We start from the raw sequence: 20,107 nt of genomic DNA, 5'->3' as shown, positions 1-20,107 counted from the left end.
GAATTGGTGAATGGGAAAATGCTTTGCGCTGTTAAATGCTTTCAGTAAAATTAAGGTAGAAAAGCACTATATAAGTATAGGTAATTTACCATTTTTAGTTTTGAGAAAGCTAGTCATTCAACATATTCGCAGATGAACTTGTGGACACGTGGGACTAAGGATGCCACTGGTCACAGACCATCATAGGGGAGAGGTCGGTGTTCATGGTACAGATGGGGAAGTTGTGAAACCAGAGACCAAGTTCTGCATGCAGTTTGTTTGAAACAAGGTTGTTTTGGTTAAGGTTAGAGAGAAATCATGATTTAAGTTAACGGTTTTTCCTTATGTCTGAATTCTTGCTTGTGTTGTACGTCGCTTTGGACAAAAGCGTCTGCTAAATGAAATTGTAGAATTGTAGAATTGTAGAAGTTAGATGTTTCTAAAGCCAACAGTCTCTTGTTTAAGGCTATGGATAACATTTTCAATATTTCCCAAAGCCATGATCTTTTCCAACTCTTTACCAACTGCTGATAGAGTCTAAACATCAACACTGTATATAGCAGAATTAGACCTACACTTGACATGGTTGATATAACTGGATATTGTATGGCAAAAGGAGATATTATACAGGAAAATCAATGAAATATTGCATGTTGTTGCAGAAACTTGTGCTTATCTGTTAACTTTCAGAAACTTTTATTCCTCAAGTACATTCTAGGCAAAATCATCAGTATTTTTCATACTCTACATTAGCCCAGTCCAATTTATTATTTGAAGTATTCAGTGTTAACACTGGGTGAAAGATGTTTCTAAATAGTCATTTTTAACCTAGATTTAACTGCCTCATCATGACGAGGCAAAAACAAACAAATAAAATATGCATATACAAATATAATAAACTATTCCTTCAGACAGATGCGGTCTAGATGTATTTATTTGATATGAATTCCCCCAGAATCTATTCTGTCATATTTAGTGCATTTGGAAACTCTAGAACCTCCAATGGACTTTAAAATAAAGTTCTGTGGGTTAGAACAGCATTTGGTTACCCAGCATGAGCTTGGCCCATCAACAGCCTGCTACTTCATTACAAGGTTTGCCTTTTCTCCAAGTAAAAATTAAGCTTTAGGAGTTTCAGCAAAGATTTATTGGTCATAAGTTGAGCACTAAGCTCTCAAATCCATACACTGAACTGTGAACACATTTAGGTGTAGTGCTTTTAATTGCCTGATAAAGAGAAAAACGTTTGGAGCAAAATAAAGAATATTTGTTGGAAAAAAAAATCCAATTCAGCTCTTTAACAATTAGAGAGAGCAATGCATTCAAAGCTAAATTTCATTAGGAGCGTGGTATGGGGACATAAATCCATACCAAGACCACACTTGTGAACCGGAGCTTTTAAATAGTTTAATCATGATTCCAGCGTATTCAAGCAAACAGCATCTGCAATACATCTGTTCTAATGCTTCTTGCAGCACTACTTTAATTACCTGTTTCTATTTAAAATAAGACAGGCTAAGGTATGTGTAAGTGTAAAGTAAAACCATCTTTGTAAGTATCAGCAGTGAGGTCTAACATAGCTGATGCAAGCAGCAAGATTTTACTCCAAACAGAGCACCGGCCAGAATATGTTGGGGATTTTAAAAAGCCAGACATGAAGTAATTGTTGAGTCATTGCTATTGATCAACAGCCGTATCGACCTCCTGCTGATGTAGTCTTCTGTGCTTAAGGATCGTACAAGTCTTACGTAATGTGCTCCAAACAATGAGGCTGTAGTAAATGAATTGGCCAGAGTGAAACTGAACTAACCTGTAGGACTTGGCGAGTCGGCTGGGTGACTGTTTGGGCGAGGACACCCTCTGTAGCGTGGCGTAGCTGGGCATGTCGGCAGAGGCTGATCCCAGGCGCTGCAGCTTGGTAGGGGATCCCACTGCCTGCAGAGGGGAGCTCACACGCTGTAATACAAGATTTGTACTTCATTAAAGGGAAATGTCACTCACTTTAAATATTCATCTTCTCTTCTTATTCATATCATTATTTTCAGAAAGATGAACAAGTCCCCCCGGAGCTGGAAAACCAGAGAGCAGAAACTCTAATCTGCGATAACATCCTGACGAAGAGCAGGGGTTATCAAACCAAACATGAAGGGATGACTCGGAACTTTTACAACCAAATGAACTTGAAATGCGGCTGCGAGCAATGGGCCGCTAAATGAACTTCCCTCAGAATTCTAAACATGCATTTTCCTTTTCTGTGCCAAATGGGGGAAGTAAGTTGAAGAAATATTTGCAAGGTCATGCAGTTGCAGAGCTCAAGGTAGAATTTTAAACACTCTGCTAATTTGGAGGAGCGTAGTCAAGACGTGCGTGCTGAAGTGAGGACGCTGCCAATTGCTGATACACTCGGACAGTGAGGGTAAATCTGCCAAGAAGCCATGATTAACTGAGTAGTCTTAGAACGCTGAACTCTGAGCCTGGAAAAAAAAAAAGAATCACAATGCAGCAAAAGAAGCAATGATGGAGTAAATCATCACTTAAAAGGTCAGCATTTAAAGCAACTTTGCTGCATTGTGGCTACACTGTTGGTCCAGCTCACATCAGAAACTGCTTGCAAATCTAATTAACACTTAGTCGTAATTGCAAAAACCCAGTATAAGCTTTTCTTTATTTAATACCACAACAGCTGTAATGTAAGTAAGATAAAGAGTGGGTCCAGCTTGGATACCAGTGCAGCACTGACTACATCATACGGAATGGAAGTCAGACTTTGCTGCTCAAGTAGTTCACCACAAAAAAGATGAGGGGTTTATTGCTCTGTAACTCAAGATTTCAAATCAAATCAAGGCATATTAGGCGCTGGATTTGTTTAAAGCTGCAGTAAGCAGAAAATCTGGGGGAGAAGAGCCAGATTTCGGGAATACAAAGTATATACCATTCTTACTGCAGCTCTTCCTGCTCTAAAGTACAAAGATAATCCTGCTAATTTCTATTGTGGTCTTGTCCTTGATTCAAACCCTGATCTCTCAAGTGACGGTTCTACCGCATCCTATTCTCACTACATGATTACTGCCATTTGTATTATCTCACCTGTTCTGAATGAAAAGATACACGATTGGCTATAATCTAACATGCTGCAGTCTAGACTCCCATTCAATAATTTGAAATACAATATGTATAATTTGTGTGGAAATTTTGCCCAGTCATGCCAAAAGAATTCCGCCTACCTCAGCTTTAAGTGGTTCAAAGTTGTTGTTTTTTTTAAAATCCATTTTCAAATCTTTGAATATTTGTCCAAAGGATCTGTTGAAAATTGACATGCCAATCAATTGGCAGAGGTTTGGTGGAATATTTACCTAAAATGTTTTACTTTAGCTAACCATAACCATGGAAAAAGCATCTCTGCAAGCAGCAGACACTTTCAATAGCATTACAGGTTCAGGCATATGGGTTCTGTAAAGTGCCTTGAGACAATTTGACCTGTAACATTTGCTATTTAAATAAACTTAACTGAACTGAATTTCCTCACAGCTGGAAGGGTTGTCCAAGGTGGCCATGGACTACAATGTGGCTGCCCCACATAGCCAACCGTGAAGCCCATTTAAACTTTGCTCAACTATGTCAGTTTTCTTTTATTTATCAATTAAGAGTTTAAAAAAGAAGTTTTATATGTAAATCCTCATGGTGTCCCTCTATGTGGCTTTCATACCTGCATAAGTGAATGATGGACGGCTGTGACCAAAAAGCTGACTACAACACGACTTTGCCACACAGAAGAAAAGAAACCTGATATCATTTTTTGCACCAGCCTAATGTGAGTAATGGTTTGACCCTGGCCACCTCTATCAAAGCTGTCTGGCTCCAGAGTCTTTTTACAGGAATACTCCACCAAAAAAATCAATCAAAGACCTGCTGCCTTTGAGTTTGAAAGGCAGCTCTGACAATATTACAGTTTTTATTTTTTTTTAAAGAATGGCAGCTGAGGTTAGCATGGACTGACCATACTTAGAGTAAAAGCTGATCATACCACAGAGTCAAATAGCAAATTTCAGCCTCACGTTCTTGTGTAGCAGGAAATAGTAGAGCCTTGGGACAGCTATTGAGGGAAGCTGATGGGTCGCTAAAATTTAGAAGCAAAGATCTAGTAAAGTATCAAGCCCAAAAGAGAATTATTTTAGTCACTGTAGCATTACTGAAGAAGAACACGATGCTGAGGTTTTTGTCAGTTTGATTGCTAACTTGAAGAGAGTTCATACTATTTTCTGAACAGATTTATGTGTAATATCAAAGCCTGTCTTATGACAAACTGTCGACCGACAAAGTTGAACTCAATGTGAAAGATTTGTGCAGATTTATTTTGCCAAAAGATTCACTGATTGTACAAAAATGCCACTGCATGTCAAACCTCTTCTGCAGTAATACTGAATTCTCTCCTAATGAAGTACTTCTGTATCGTAGTCGTTCATCGACAAACTGAATACAAAGTACTGAGGATCAAGCAACAGGATGTTTCAAGGATTGTTTTCCAATGACACTGGGTTGTTGTGGATCTATAGCTGCTATCTTCTGCAAAGGAGGAAACTATAAACTTTACAGAACCACCTGTCAAGCCTGCAGGGTTCAGAATTTGGTACTCATTAACTGATCCTGTGTAATATACTGTTTCAGTGTACAATGAATACATAAACCCTTCTGTAAGCTGTGGTAGCATGAGGCTATGGCTGAGTTATAGCAGCATAAGGGAGGAGTGTAGAATGTGTCAGTCAGACAACAACTGAAGCATCGTGGTAATCTCTTCTGGGATTTGTACCTGCGCAGGCAAAGTGGCACAGGAGTAATACATGGATGGTCCAGCGGGCACAGATCCGCCCTCGGTGGGCATGTGGAAGGCGCTGCTAAGGGCCTGCTGGGCAAATGAGTCTCTCTGGGACTGGGAGGGAGAGTCTGTGGCGGCTAACTGGGCAGCTGCACGGCTGGAGGTCACCTAGGAGAAGGAAGAGGAGGGAAAAGATGTGAAGAAAGACATACGAGGAGAATGGGCAGGGCATAGAAACAGGGGTGAGGAAGAGCAATACAAAAGAAAGAAGCACCTGGTTGTAGCTGTGAACTGCCCCTCCGCTACGACCCGAGACTGACTCGCCAAGCGCCAGCCCCTGGTTGCTATGGTAACCAGCAGCCGCATAGGCATCCTGGTTGTTGAGCTGCAAAGCGCTTTGGGACAGCAGTCCTTGTCCTAATGGGAAAAAGAAAAAGGAGAAGAATTAAGGAAGTAGAAAAGGGTGATGGGCGACGTCTGAGGATGTGATCGCTCAAGCCTGTGCACTGAAGGAACACTTGATGGCTACACAAAAGGCCTTGTCTCTTTTATGCAAATTCTTCCTTTGCTGGGCAAGTGGAGGAAAGAGGAGTTTTGGTTTGGAGTAGGAGACGAGTCCAGCGATGTTTCAAAGAAACTTTTTGATCGCTGACAAAAGCCACCTTCAAACTTGGTTTCACTTCTGTCAAGCTGCTTTTTTTGTGACTATTTTCAGTTTCTTCTTCTGTAACAGTCGGTCTTTGCGTAAAGAGTTATTCAGTTCGTGGCCTTGAAGGCGTTTTGTAACCCAGTTTACATCCCACGTGTTACACAATGTATCTCTTTTTTATGGGAAAAAGAATGAATGTGAATACAGATAAAACTGTGTCAGTTTGCAGCAGACCTTGAGATAAGGTGAAGAAAATAGAGGGGAGGAAAAAGCAGAGTGAAAGCTGAAATAGAATTAACTACAATTCCTTGTCCTCCTGTTCTGAAACACCCATTTGCTTTTTACCTACTATGTTATTCCGGCCTCTCTCCACTATATTCTTCTCATGCTCTGTGACCCTGAAATCTCACTCTGTTTCTGACCTCCATTTGAAACACTCTTTATCTGTCTTCCTCTCTCCACCTTTATCACTTCCTCTATCTCTCCGTCCTACCTGTCTTTGCTTCTCCACTCCATATTTCTCTGTATAATTCAGCAGAGTAAGTGACACAAAAATGTAAGAATGAGGCCAGCAATGAAACTTTCACAAAATCACTCAAGGATGTGCTAAAATAATCCATTCTGAGTGACTGTAAAGAGTGTACCGTGTGACTTCATAAATACATTGGGCGGCTGTGGCTCAGGTGGTAGAGCGGGTCGTCCAATGACCGAAGGGTTGGCGGTTCGATTCCTGCTCTTGCCTAGTCATGTGCTGTTGTGTCCTTGGGCAAGACACTCAACCCACCTTGCCTCCAGTGCTCTTCACTAGTGTATGAATGTTGGTGGTGGTCGGAGGGGCCGTAGGCGCGGATTGGTAGCCACGCTTCCGTCCCCACCAGTGTGAGAATGTGTGAACGTATGGTTGAATGGAAGCAATTGTTGTATAAGCGCTTTGAGTACTCTGATGAGTAGTAAAGCGCTATATAAGAGCAAGTCCATTCAATCCATACATAAATGACAAAGTGGAAACTTTCTTGCTGAAAGTTTGATGAAAAGATCAATAGCGCTTGGAGTCGATCAGGATAGCTTAGCATAAATGTTTTTGAGTTAAAAAGTTTGTCGACCAATACCTCTGCATTTCAAGTTGTAGTTTTACGAGTGATTCTACGACACTCTGGCTAAATTTTCCCCCAGGTGTCAATATAATAGTTCAACTGTCTTTCAGGTTCTACAGATCAAATAAGACATTTTGACATTTGATTTTAAGTAGCAAAAATGCTGCTGTGCCCAGTTTCTATAGGACCAAGATGTACTACTGTCACTGTGATGGTAACGTGATTAGCCCGGAGCTCTAGCAGACAAATGCTTCATTAGTTCTGTATGTGCTGACCTTTGAGGGAACAGCAAACTGGTGGATCCAAATTAGAGGAAAACAACATCATAGCAGTGTCTAAAATATTATTTTTTTTCTATGACAGCAGACTAGTGGTTCTTGTTGCTGTGAATGAAAAAAAATAAGGACAAGGGACAGTAAGATCTTGTGGTGAAGATGCTAATGACACATTTTAACTATTTGAAAGTTGATTTTCACTGAAAATTCCAATTCCAAAACTATTCCTAGCCCTTCAAATTGTTGCAATTTTTTTTGAGAACATGCAGTTTCTAAACCATTCCAAATAGTTCTAGAGCTTTCTGCCATGAATTTGGAACAGCTGATACAGTATTGGTCTCATCTGTTCCGAGTCAATTGCAAGTCCTGACAACAACCAAAGAGCTCAGTGAGCTTGTTGTTAGGGCGCATCACTGAGAGAAAGTTGTACAGTACAGGTGCTCATATCCAAGTTGTATCTCGTAATTCAAACTGAAATATGCAAACCTGTGTTGTTTGTGTTGCTACTTTCTGGTGTGAGCAGAGAACCTACGACACCAGATACTATCCTGCTAATGGCCCAAATAGAAAGAAATAACCTGTTGGTGGGAAATAAGTGACACAACAATAGTGTATCTGGTATTTTCTGTCTTCTCCTGCCCTATTTGGCAACTTCTGTAACATGTTGACCCAGGAGTTATGATAATGTTTGCACTCAGGTGGAGAAAGAGGTCAATCCTTGGTACTTCTTATGCAATCATCTATGCACATGATGCAATTCATTTAAGATGGCAAGATAGAAGGGTAGTCAGAGCACAACATATGCTGCCGTATCTCTCGGCAAGAATTTTGGACTCTACTAAAGGAAATTATGACAATCATAGCAGAGGGCAAAACTACAGCGAAGTGGACAGCCGCATTAGACATAAAGCAGCAAAGTTATGCAACATTAATCTCATTCTTCACTGTGTCTCCAGGCTGCATAAGAGATATAAAGGTAGTATTCTCCAGTTTTCCTCACTCTGGGTAAATAATAATTACATAAATATTCACCAAAACCCAACAGTTCTTCCATATGTAGAAACATGTACTCTGCTGTTGCTCATTTTGTGAAATGTTCTCAGTTTTAGTTGAGTCCCTGGCTCATTACCTACACTTCATAATGTCTGTCAACTGCAATAAATCTACAGAATCAGCGAGATTCAGTGAAACGCTGCTGAGAAACACTTACTCTTGAGCTCTTTTCATTAACACAACTCTAACTCTTTCACTTCAACATGCAGGCTGCCATCCAAACCTACCAAAGATCAGCCGGCCAGACTCCAGTTGGTCAATCGCACAATGAGCCACCATTCAGCTAGCAGCTGCTGAGCCGTCAAACCAGTCAGTAGTTTAAGTTTCTGCAGCACATTTGTACACTTTTATCAAATCAGAGTTAATACTTTTTAAGGCCTTGACAAAGAGCATCTAATGGCTTCGTCAAAGCAGAACAAATGCAGAATCATATGATATTTCAATATAATAGAGAACTGTGTTCCACTGTGAGAGCCCAGCCATAAGTCTACACTCTGAAAACGAGAAAAAAAACTTTAAGAAAAGCAAGTTTGTCTTTAAATCCTGTGGGCTGATGGGTTGCTATGAAAATTTAGGACCTTTCATGATTAAAAATGTAACTTTTGACATTTTATGGCACAAAAGAAATCTAATTTAGCACCTTCTGAACCTTTACTTTCAGGATCTGAAAGTGCCGTGTTATTAATCAGACTCTCAATAAGATCCAGCTCTCCTATTCAAGTCAATTAAAACAATGGCCCATTATCTTTTGTGACAGTAGTTAATCTGTGAAAATAGATGTAATTTATTTTTCACTAGGAACATTGGATCAGTTTGTTGTGAAATATTCAAATGTCATTTTTATAGAAGAATAATTTATCTCTGGCACTGGAACTGATTAACCTCTTCAACACCACCCCTGACAAAAACACCTAAACTGACAAATTAAAGTGGTTTTGGCTCCTGAAACACATCGACTATATGCATGATAAGAGCTTGCCTGAAAGGTAAAAAGTGTCTGTGGAATTTTCTGAAAAACTCTAGATGACATAGAACAATAGCAGGACACAGAAGTGACTCAAAACTGTTTTTTTTTTTAAAAATCCAATTAACTTTGTTTGCACATGTTAATGATACTGTGGGGTTTTAACAAAATACCAATGAACATTTGTGGGACACATGGAACTCTACTGAGCTAAAATACTCACAGATGAGCAGATTCCATTTCTACATACCATATATAGCAATATACTGAACTGTTTATGAATCAGCATCAATGCAAAAGTAACACACTAAGTTCAGTTTCTCAGGTTAAATGTACCAAAAACCTGCAGTTCCTCAAACGGCCTCTTGAGGCTGGTGACAAAAGAGAGTCAATCCCCATAAACCTCCATTTTAAAATACTTAACTTTACAGCATAATTTCATGTTTGCAGCCTGGTACAAGAGATGATTTAAGTTTCTATAGCTAATATCCTTACTTATGACAACTACGAAAGGAGAGAAGTTTTATATATCTCACCCACTTAAATTGTATTTACATGAAAAATGATGCATGATTTAGGTCGTGGCTGCTTTGAGTGACAGGTGAGTGCTGTCATTACTGTCCTACAACACGTGCACTAGCACCCATGTCCAGGTTTCCCGGACAGGTGTGAGTTAATGATGTGAGAAGGGAAGGGAGAGTTAACTAGCCTTAGATCAGAGTTAAAGAGGTCTACACCAGGTTCACACATACACACTTAAAGCTGAAGCACGACGACATAAAATGTGTCATTGCTAAATTGTACATGCAGCCTCATTCGTGTTTCTAAAGAATTTGAAATCATGTCAGTTGCACATGGATCATTTAATTAAGACTGTTAACATGCAAACGGCAGCTCAAACACTTGTAACAATAACAAAGCGTCTGTAAAGCACACAGCGTTTTGCAGACAGTAAACTGTGAATGTGCCTGCATGGTCCATAAAGTGTGAAGTGAAATTCACTGAATAATTTGAGGAGGACAGGAAGGCGGGAGTTGCTTGAGTGAGAGCCAAAACTCTCCCATCCCTCTTATTAAAGTGCTGTTTAACTTTTGATGCACCCTTGATTAATTCACTTACAGTGACGATAGCAATGATGGGTCTAATAAACGGCTTTAATTACTGAAATAAACCTTTTTTTTTCGACAAAATGTTTTCTAAAATCTGATGTCCCCAGTAGCTGCACTAATGCAAGCATTCAGAAACCAATGGACATACAGTGCAGTCACTTGTTCTGCTACTGTCTTCCTGGAAGACATCTCACTGCACTAGATAATAACTTTCCTGTATTAAATCAGGTCATAGTGTATAAATTCCTGACACTCTGTATTTATTACTCTCTAAAGAGTTCTTGAGCTGTCCTCTGTCAATAGTGCTTGTCCCTTTAATCTCTACCGATGTCAGTTTTTTGCCAGCAGTCTAAGAATCACACCAAGAACAGCTCATGAGACAAAAAGAAACTTTGTGATTATTAAAGGAGTGAGAAATCCCAGTGCCAGCGGTCAATATCCACTGCATTGGACAGATAAAGTCAACAGCTAACGGCAAAAGGAGTCACTTTGTATAAAAGCATTTGAAAATAAAACTCAACCAAAGTGAAAAGTCACTTTAAAGTACAGCGAATGGCTCCTGTAGGCAGTGAAGCTGGTGATTCTGCATTATTTAAAATGTGATATTAAGCTAAGGGTGCTGGCTGAGTTTACTAGGTCAAGGCTTCAGTGTCCAGTATAGGCTCATCTTGGTCGGGTACACACAGGGAAACAAGAACAACAACATGCAACGGAGGAATTTGGTCTCCGGCCCTGTTTCAGATGGATTCACACACTCTCTCACACACAGATGTGTGCGCACAAAGCCGGGGGATGTTTTCCACAGTTTTTGTTTGCCACTTTAGGTGTGCTTCATATGGGTAGTGGAGCCTTTAGGGAAGCAAAGGGGCCTCATAAATACATTATCACTCAGATGGCAAATAAGTGAAGGCTCCACTGAATCCATCTGATGTGAGCGAGTGTGCAGAGAGATCGGGGTGTATCGGTGTATTAGAAGTAATGGGGTGTCATAAGAAGGTCTCCACTTGTGCATTTTAATATCTATTCAGACTTGAATGAACAAACACACACAGGCATGCTTGGTTCGCTCCTGCCCCGCGATCTCATGCATGAGCAAACGCCACATCTGCATTTTACCTGCGCGCAAGCAGTGGTGCGCGTTTCTGACCTGGAAAGACTCGCTCGAGCCCATTCATCCATTTTTTCCGTCACGCACACAGACACAAAAAAAGTTGAGTGGTTTTTCTTCGTGACCAGCGTTCGCGATTGACACATTTTAATATTTCATGAGTTGTTTATTTTTAGCTTACCACTGGAGGCTTGTGGCAGACTGGAAGACACACAGAAAACTGCACGGTCCAAACGTAGACCCTCTTCATACCTGGCATTACAATACAGCTCCACATGCATCCAGTCAGCACTTGTGATCAGATTTCACTTCATTCGCTCTATACATGTAGAAACATATACATTATTTATGTTCACTAAGATCCGATGTGTTGTTTTTCCATGGCAGGAGACAGCAATGCATTTCCCATGAGTACATCCTTCTAGTTACGCAAAGAACCTCAGTTGAGTTGGTGGTCGATCAGTGTTACACCAATGTGGCCACCTCCACATGCAGATTAAGCACCCAGATTTCAGTGAACTCCCAGAGGTGTAGGGCTGCTCCCTAAAAATTGAGGCTTTGAAGCACCAGTCACAGATCCCTGATCCAACTCAGATTTATTGAATTGGGGAGTCATTTATCATTCATAACTGATGAAACAAGCTGAAACCTGAGGTAGGGCTTTTTTAACGGCAGAGTCTTTCGCTTTGAGGGGCATTGTGGGTAACCTGTGTGTGATGCAGAAAGACATTAACTAACAGTACCAGCACATGGCTTGTACCACTTCCACTTAATGGCGCCGGACTACAGAGGTGATAAAGTCACTGGAGTCATTCTTGACATGTCTTGATGGGACAAAGGTTTTATGTAACAGCTATCCAAATGTTACGTACCATGTTTACTGTCCTAAACGATGGAAAACAAAGGTCTGGTTCAATCTATATATAGCCTAATAAAATATTTTAGCAACAACAGAAAAAGGAACTAGTATTTCATTTTGATTGTGATAAACCACCAAATCTGATGTGACTACGTGGAAGGATTTACAGCTGCGCTTTCAGCTGTCCACGTATGATCAACTCAACCAAGACGCATGTTGAATGCCAGCTGTAGTCACAAACACTCAGATTAACATGCACCCCGGAAAGCATCACCAGCATGAAGCAGCATGAAGCACGAGGGCGCTCGCTGTACTCTGCTGCTGCGTCGCACTAATCTGCTCTACAGCTTTAGTTGAGGCACTGGATGCTGCTGCTGTGTGTGTTTGCGTGTGTGTGTGTTTGTGTGTGTTTGTTGTAGATGTGTGCATTTATCTCTTCATTTGCACTGTATGTGTTTGTAACGCTTGTTTTGGTGCTGGCATTTCACGCTGTGTGTTGCTCATATATTTGTGTTGCAAATGGAAACATTTAACCAGTTAAACCCTTTAGCTTGTGTTTTTCTTCACCACAATTAAAACAAAACCTGAATTTATTACATGAGATTACTTCACAATTCTGACACACTGGGGGCCTGATTTCAGCAGTAGATGAGGCAAGCCTGCTGTTTCTTTAGTTTTTTTGTGTGGAAGACTGGTAGATTCTGTCACCTGTAACTCACTAGTAGATTAAACTAATATTTGTTCCGTTAGCGGAAAACGTTGTCTCTAGGTCATTTTGTCAGCGGGTCTTCTTGACAGCTACATTTACTACACATACACTACGGGGCAAAAAATTTGGACACACCTTGTCCTTCAATGCCTTATATTTATCTGTATTATTTTCTACACTTTTTTTGTGATGATGTTATGTGATGATCAGCGTACGTTTGTCCTTCCGTCTGTTATTCCATCTGTGCACAACATTACTCAAAAACCGAATAACGGATTTGGATGAAATTTTCAGGTAAGGCTAGAAATGGCACAAGGACCAAATGATTAGATTTTGGCAGTGCTGCAGCTTGTAGTCTGGATCCATGGATTTGTTAAAGATTTCTGTATCATTGCGTAACTGTAACTATGACAAATTAACGCTACATCAGCTGCCTGCTGACGATGACATGATTGCGATTCTACTACAAATCAACCACTGCGGGCTTATCAGGGCTTATCCGTCAGAAATGATACAAGGAACAATTGATTAAATTGTGTGGGTGTTTCTGAGTCCCATCAATTCCTGCTGCCCAGTACATATTTAGATCATGCAATTTGGTATCTGTACATAAGATACACATGCCTGTGCTCAGTGCATGGTCATTTTGTTTGCGGGTGCATCTATAATAAATGGCCACCTTCTATGTTGCCTTGATTTCTGATCATCAATAACCAATAAACAAATGCTGCATTTCTGACAATGCCACATTGGGGAATGAACAGCCTTGGCGGAAAACTGCGCTCTCTGAGTGTTTTTCTTGTTTCATATGCATTCTTTCATAGTTTTGATGTCTTCGGTTTTAATCTACAATGTACAAAATAATTAAATAAAAACCACTGAATGAGAGGGTGTGTCCAAACTAGTGTACACACAGTTTTATCTTATATATGACACTGTGCTAAAAGCTACGCATCCCATGCAAATATTAGCTTGGATGCGGAAGACATAAAAATGTCCTATGATTACTACAGGAATTTAGTGCAATCAGCTACTCTCTTCTTTGATGTAAATATGTGACAGAACATCTAAGGAGTTCAATGAATGTACTGTTACGAGTTCCCTCAACTAAATTACCTTTTAAAGAAACAAAAAGCAGATTAACAGACATCTTTGCATGCAGGGTTTTAAACACACTTCTGTTTGTCTTTACTTTTGTTTTTTTACAGACCCATTCTATGATGGAAATTTGCCATGTGTCCATGAGTACTACATGTTATAATAAGTTATGGTAATTTCTCTACATAGTAATGAAAACACTGCCAACCATGAAGAAGGTCAGTCTTTAGTGCAGTCCTTAGTCTAGGCCATACATTTATATTCATACAGTCAGTGGGAATAGCCTCCTATCTGGCATTTATGCTAACTCTCCTACAAAAGGGCTTTGACCTTTACAATCGCAGGTTCTATACATGAGGGCTGTGCTTTCTCATTTGTTAAACTGCCCAAGGTTTGCCACAATTATGTATTAGAAAAATTATACAGAATTATTGCCAACCATGAGGTCATGCTTATATACTGACAAACCAAAAGATAAAAAATGAGCCATTGGGGCAAATGTCAATAAAAGATGTGGATTTTCTACTTGGAATTGGTGTCTGTGTTCATGAACCAGCCTTGGTTTGCTGTATTATGCTGAAATTACAATAAATCTGCACCTGTTTCTGCTTTTTTGAGTTTTACTTTGCACTTTTGATACTTACTGAGTTTTATATTGGAAACATTTATAAAAGTTTTTAAGTGAATGAAAGTGTTGTGAAGGACTTGGAGCTTCCTGGCACACTGAAGAAGTTTGTCCTTGACAAGACTTTTAACAAGTTTAAAAGCGCTTCACAGTGCGTTGCATACTTAAGCTTTAAGACTGGGAACGTAGATTTTTTCTGACAGCTCAGATAGAAAGTCCAAAAACATAAAAGGCAATAGCGAGCAAACACTGATGTCTAACATCAGCCAAAGTGTGTTGTTAAAGATAATGCAATTCTGCAGTTTAATAGATGCAGTGCTATATTGAACAAGCCTCCGACTGTGCAGTAAAAGAACCATCACTCAACATTATTACAGTTTGTTCAAATTACACTTCTCTGTTGAAGGAAATAATGGTGATTTTAGCAAACAATTTACTTGGCAGGTTGTCGGGGGGTCTTTGAAGAAATGCTACTGACATTTGGGGTTATTTTGCTTTGCTAGTGTTTGCTGAAAACAGCTGAAGTCTCCAGCAGAATAAGAAGCATGAGAAGACAGACAGCAGTCAATGATTAGAGGACTTGCATATCATAAATGTGAGAACTGTTGCATTCATCCCATATGATGACACTTAAGATACGTGTCTACTCGACCCGGCAATTTCCCGAATCCCATTCATTGTCTATGTGAAACGTATCACATTGCATGCTGGTCTGGTTGCGGTGCGTTTCCACCTGCGATCCGGTGCGTCTCCCCGGAGCGGGCTGCAGCTCATTTGCATAAACTAGACTCGACTTCTACTTGATGCAAATTCGATGCGTTGTGTGGAGGTCCGAAGCATCATGAAACTTTCGTCAGACGTCTAAACTAGCCGTTGGTGACCTAAAACGAGGACAAATTCAGCTACTGCACAGGTTATTTCTCGCCTCACATGCTTTCAGAAATACTTTTCGCTGAAGTGTTTTCATAACAAAAGAGAAAGTTTGCGACTGAGCCGCCATGTTGGTCCAGCTTGAAATCCAGGAGAAGACAGCTCCCGAGTCGATGCGTTTGTCCAACAAAGGGCAGGCAGGATAGTTGGAGAAGAAGGTCTGCAGCAATTGAACACTGACTACTGACCTCAAGTACACGCCCACCAAGCAGGCTATTTTCAGATGTTTGCATGTGGAAAAAGTGCATCTAGTGGAGACGTAGCATTAGTCATTTGGAAATGGTAAAGCTTAGAACTCATTTTAGAGCAGAAAAGGACTATTTTTGATCCATTCTTTACATAAATCTGGATCAGTCTGCTGTTTGTACTTAAAGTTGCTGATAACAATAGATAATTGCTATAATTTGGGGATGGGGTGCAGTAAACGGTTAACTAAAGCTAAAGCCATATTTTTCACAGACTGTGTCTTTGTCGCCCTTCTTTATTCACCCACTCTTCCTCACTGTCTTGATCCTTCTGTCTGGCCTCCATATTCACTCTTTTTTCTTTTGTGTTTTGGACTTGGTTACGTAACTGACATGATAAATATTTAAATATTCTAAATATCAAACAACATTAGCTTTCCTAGCTTTGCATGCATGTGTGTGGCTGCAAGCGCTCATGCATGACAGTGTGCATCTGTTCATGAGCAGCCACTGCATGCACACTTTTCTGTGCGTTTCTTCTTTGCGTCAGTGTGTGATTTCATGTGCATTCTTGTCTATGTGCACCCAGTTCTGGCTTTATGTGCCGGTGCTGTTTACTGTAGCTGCATGTTTGTGTGGGAGCCTTCCTCTTTGCACTGTGAACAGCAGGCCAGCTGACACCTCAGCAAGGGTGGATTAGCATATCAAACTACTGGCACAACCCAGCATGTCTCCTGACAGCTACCTCTCTCCCATGGGGTCGAGTAGAGAAAAAAAACGAGGGTATCATCCCAGGACCCGATGCGCAAAGACGAGAGTGGAGCAGGGAGGCACTGGGAGGTGTTTAGGATCTCCCAGAGTGCTCTTCTAAACAACCACTTTGCTCTCTAGAATTAAACCAACAATGCAACACCTGTTGTTCTTTCACCACCTCTTAGCCCCACTAAGCACTTTATAAAGCCGCACTAATTAAAACGGCTACAATAACCATTGATCAAATTACTGTATCTCATGTGAAAGATCTTGTTAATAGAGATGAACCCACAAAAAAAGATTTATCACCTAATTCTACCTCTTCCTCTCAGCTTGGGAGAGCTTTAACATCTGAGATAATATTTTCTGAACTTGCCTGCACACATATTTTTATGTTCTTTTAGATCAGAAATACACTATCTGTTCAGCTATTAGGCCGTTTTCCACTGCAGGAGCTTGTGGAGCATTTACGGTCAGCCAGAACCTTTATGCTTGTTCTGATTGCAAGATTTGCTCCTGTAAAATCTCTTTCAGGAGTATTTTCGGGGCAGAAAAAAGTAGCCACTTCAGGATAGGTACCTCTAGCTGGGACTGGACAGTGACTGGTTAAACCCCTAGAAGACTACAAGCCCCTTCTTGATGTTCTTCATAGCTTCACCATCACAATCGTCAATGTAAAATTCACCAATTAGGCTACAAACCTCAGTTTTTCTGTTTTCCATGTGCTCATAGATCTGTTGATGCATCCAGTAGCTAATATTTGTTTTTGTTTTGGCCCACTTGGAGTTCATGTCATGGTCAAAACCAGGGGTATCAAACATGCAGCCCACGGGCCAAAACCGGCCCTCCAGAGGGTCCAATTAGGTCCGCGGGACGATTTTGTAAAGTGTAGAAATTACAGAGAAGAAATTAACTGCAGAAAGTAAATTTGTAAAACTATTAATTTAAAATAATTCTGAGACCGTGACAAGTTATTCTGATCATAAAGTAAAATACTAGATTGTTCTTTTGTCATGTTGTGTCTCATTTCTGTCATGTTCTGTCTTGTTTTTTTTTGTCTGACTTTTGTCATTCATCTTATGTTTTTGTCATTTTGTGTTTCTTTTTCTTGTCTCACTTGTGTTTTTTGTCCATTTTGTATTGTTTTATTTCTCCCTTGTGTCATTTTTGGTCTCATTTCTGTCATTTGTGTAATTTTTTGTCTCGTTTTTGTCGTTTGTCCCTTTGTAACTTTTTTGTCTAATTTTTAGTACTTTTTTGTTTTGTTTCCTGTCTTTTGCCTTATTTTTTTGTCATTTTCTGTCGTGTTCTTGTCATTTTGCATCTCATTTTCATAATATTTTGTCTTGTTTTTGTTGATTTTTGTCTTTTTTTTTTATCTGACTTTAGTAATTGTGATTTGAAATTGAATTTATTTTTCATCCAGAAATTTCAGGTTGTTCATAATGTTTTGTAAAAAAAAAAAAGTCCTTAATTGTGAACATTGTCAGAATGTACTTTTTTTGCACTAAAACAAAGGAAAAATTTGGAGTTGTGGTTATTCATTAGTTATTATGCTGTGATTTTACTGGTCCGGCCCATTAGAGATCTAATTGGGATGAATGTGGAACCTGACCTATAATGAGTTTGACACCCCTGGTCTAAGCTTTCGAATCCAACAGCGTAATGGAAACAGATGAAACTTGCCTATACATATCCACTTCCACTGGAAAAATCTATAAAATCCATAGAATATCCATAGCACCTATAATTGACAGCACAAGACAATGTTGGATTGCATCAGTGCGTCAGTAAAAAAGCAAATAATCACAAACTAAATGGCCCGTGTGTCAGACGGTGAGGTGGCAGCTTCCAGTGTGCATAATCCAAAGGAGCATTTTAAATGGAAACTACACCGGAGGAATATACGTTAGATTGAGCTACATTTAAAAACATGGAGGTGAGATGTAATACATGTAAATGGCAGAAAATTAAATGTCATCAACAGAAAATCCAAGAAAAGCTCCTTGACAAACTAGAATACAAGTGATATGGATTTCGTGGATTACCATTCTCATGCTTAAAATCTCTGTATTTGCACCAGTCGCACTTCCACAGTAATGAAATCTGATGAAAGACAGCTTCTTGTTCGGTATTTAGGCGCTGATATGCTAATCAGGACAAGTACTTGAATTAAGAAAGCGATCTCACAGGCTTGATTAAAAATTGTCTCATTTTAACATTTATTAAAAGAAGCACTGATCACTCTTCTTTTCCATGCCATTCTGCAAACTGGTGTCTTCCTAGCAGCTGAATTTTTCTCAGTGATTTCACCCACATACAACAGGTTAATCAGCCAAAACCCTGACACTACAGCTCTGAGGGAACATCCAGTCCCGCTGGTCTTTGATTGCATTTTACCTGCCCTCCTCTGAGCCATCGTTCTTGGCCGTCTTAGCAAAGACAACTACCAGCAAAAAGTTTTCTCATTCTCCTTCTAAAACACTACTCTCTTCATCATAACATTGATCTTACTGTCTCCTGTAGAAGTGTCCTGTGAGTCCAAGATGCCCGACTCCTGGAGCGACCGGATGCAGGAGTCCACCAGCTCCAGGCCTGTTGTCAGCTCCTCCTCTATGTCCTTCTGTCCATCTGCATAAACAAAAAGGAAACAAACATGAGTGGTGGAAAGAAAGACACAGTTTTTTCTGCCACCTTCAAATTAGGGATAGAACATTTTCTCATTATTTTCCGATAACTTTCTGTGCCCTCCCTGGAAGACACTGCGAACTCCTGTGGTCTCAGCAAGATAAAGAAGATCCTGTCTGATCTCTCACACCCTGGCCGTGAGCAATTAGACTTTTAAACTCAAGGGAGTAACCCCACGGATACTTCTGGACAATTTTCTCATGGCCAAACATGGAACAGTGCAACATGAGTGTGTGTACATGTACACTTTTATGGGACTTTTTTGTTCTTTCTATTTATCACTCTTATTATGCCATTTATATTGGATATTTGTATTTTTTAAGTGCATTATGAGGAGATGTTCCCACTAACTTTGTTGTACCATTTTTGTGGACAATGACAATAAAGCTATTCTATTCTATTATCAGTCTGGCCGGTAATCATGGCTGATATTTGGCATTTTACCATTAATCAGCACTGGTAAATTATTGACAGATTTTCAATAAATTAAATGCACTAAAACTGACGCAACTGCTCTCTCTGTCTGTTGTCACTCTGTGGTGAACAAGAAACATAAGCCAGTGCTACAAACCAGGAAATTAGCTACTCTCACAGTGGCTAAGGCTACGCTAACAGGTAGTCGCTAAGTTAGAAAATAATAACAGATTACCTGGAAACAGAGTTGTGAAACAATAACTACTTTAAGATATGGACCTTAGTGGGCAATAAAGTGATAGAAAAGTGAAAGATAAACAAAACAGAGACCAATCAATCTCAGTCGATCCCACATAACCAGAGAAGAACCTCCTAATTTCATCACTCCTATTTGTGTCCTATTTGTCCCTAGTTATGAAAGACAGGTTCCCTGCTGTCACATGCTGTTAAATCATTACATGCAATGTACATCGGTTCCAGATATTAGCCATCGGCCTCTCTTGATTACCAAGAATCTGCATTAGCATCGGCCCTGAAAAACCCATACCGACTGACCCCTATTTCAAATGCTTCCTCCATGTGTCCACACAGCAGCATGGTGCTTACAGGAAATCACATACAAAGCTGGATTGACCCACCTGGGCTTCCTGGGGCAGGAATGAGAGCCCCACTGACTAATGCAAGGCAGCTAAACCACACCTGGTTAAAGTGGAACGGTCATGGTTGAAAACAAATGGTGGCTTTCTACTTGAAAAAGGAAATGAATAGTGGTCCTTCGCTGTCATGGTCAGATCAAGAAAAA

General features: G+C 40.1%; 1 protein-coding gene across 1 annotated transcript in view; it reads right to left on the bottom strand.

Moving 5' to 3' along the window:
- Positions 1–20,107, bottom strand: part of ctnnd2b (catenin (cadherin-associated protein), delta 2b) — a 221,356-nt gene that overhangs the window by 87,747 nt on the left and 113,502 nt on the right. The window contains 4 exon segments of the mRNA XM_022191678.2: positions 1,790–1,935; positions 4,787–4,960; positions 5,067–5,209; positions 18,718–18,834. Of these exon segments, the coding sequence (XP_022047370.2) occupies positions 1,790–1,935; positions 4,787–4,960; positions 5,067–5,209; positions 18,718–18,834 (580 nt within the window).

The sequence above is a fragment of the Acanthochromis polyacanthus genome, chromosome 9 (assembly GCF_021347895.1).
Source record: "Acanthochromis polyacanthus isolate Apoly-LR-REF ecotype Palm Island chromosome 9, KAUST_Apoly_ChrSc, whole genome shotgun sequence".
NCBI classification, from domain to species: Eukaryota; Metazoa; Chordata; class Actinopteri; family Pomacentridae; genus Acanthochromis; species Acanthochromis polyacanthus.
Note: the sequence above shows the minus strand (reverse complement) of the source record. Positions and strands in the feature narration are given on the sequence as shown.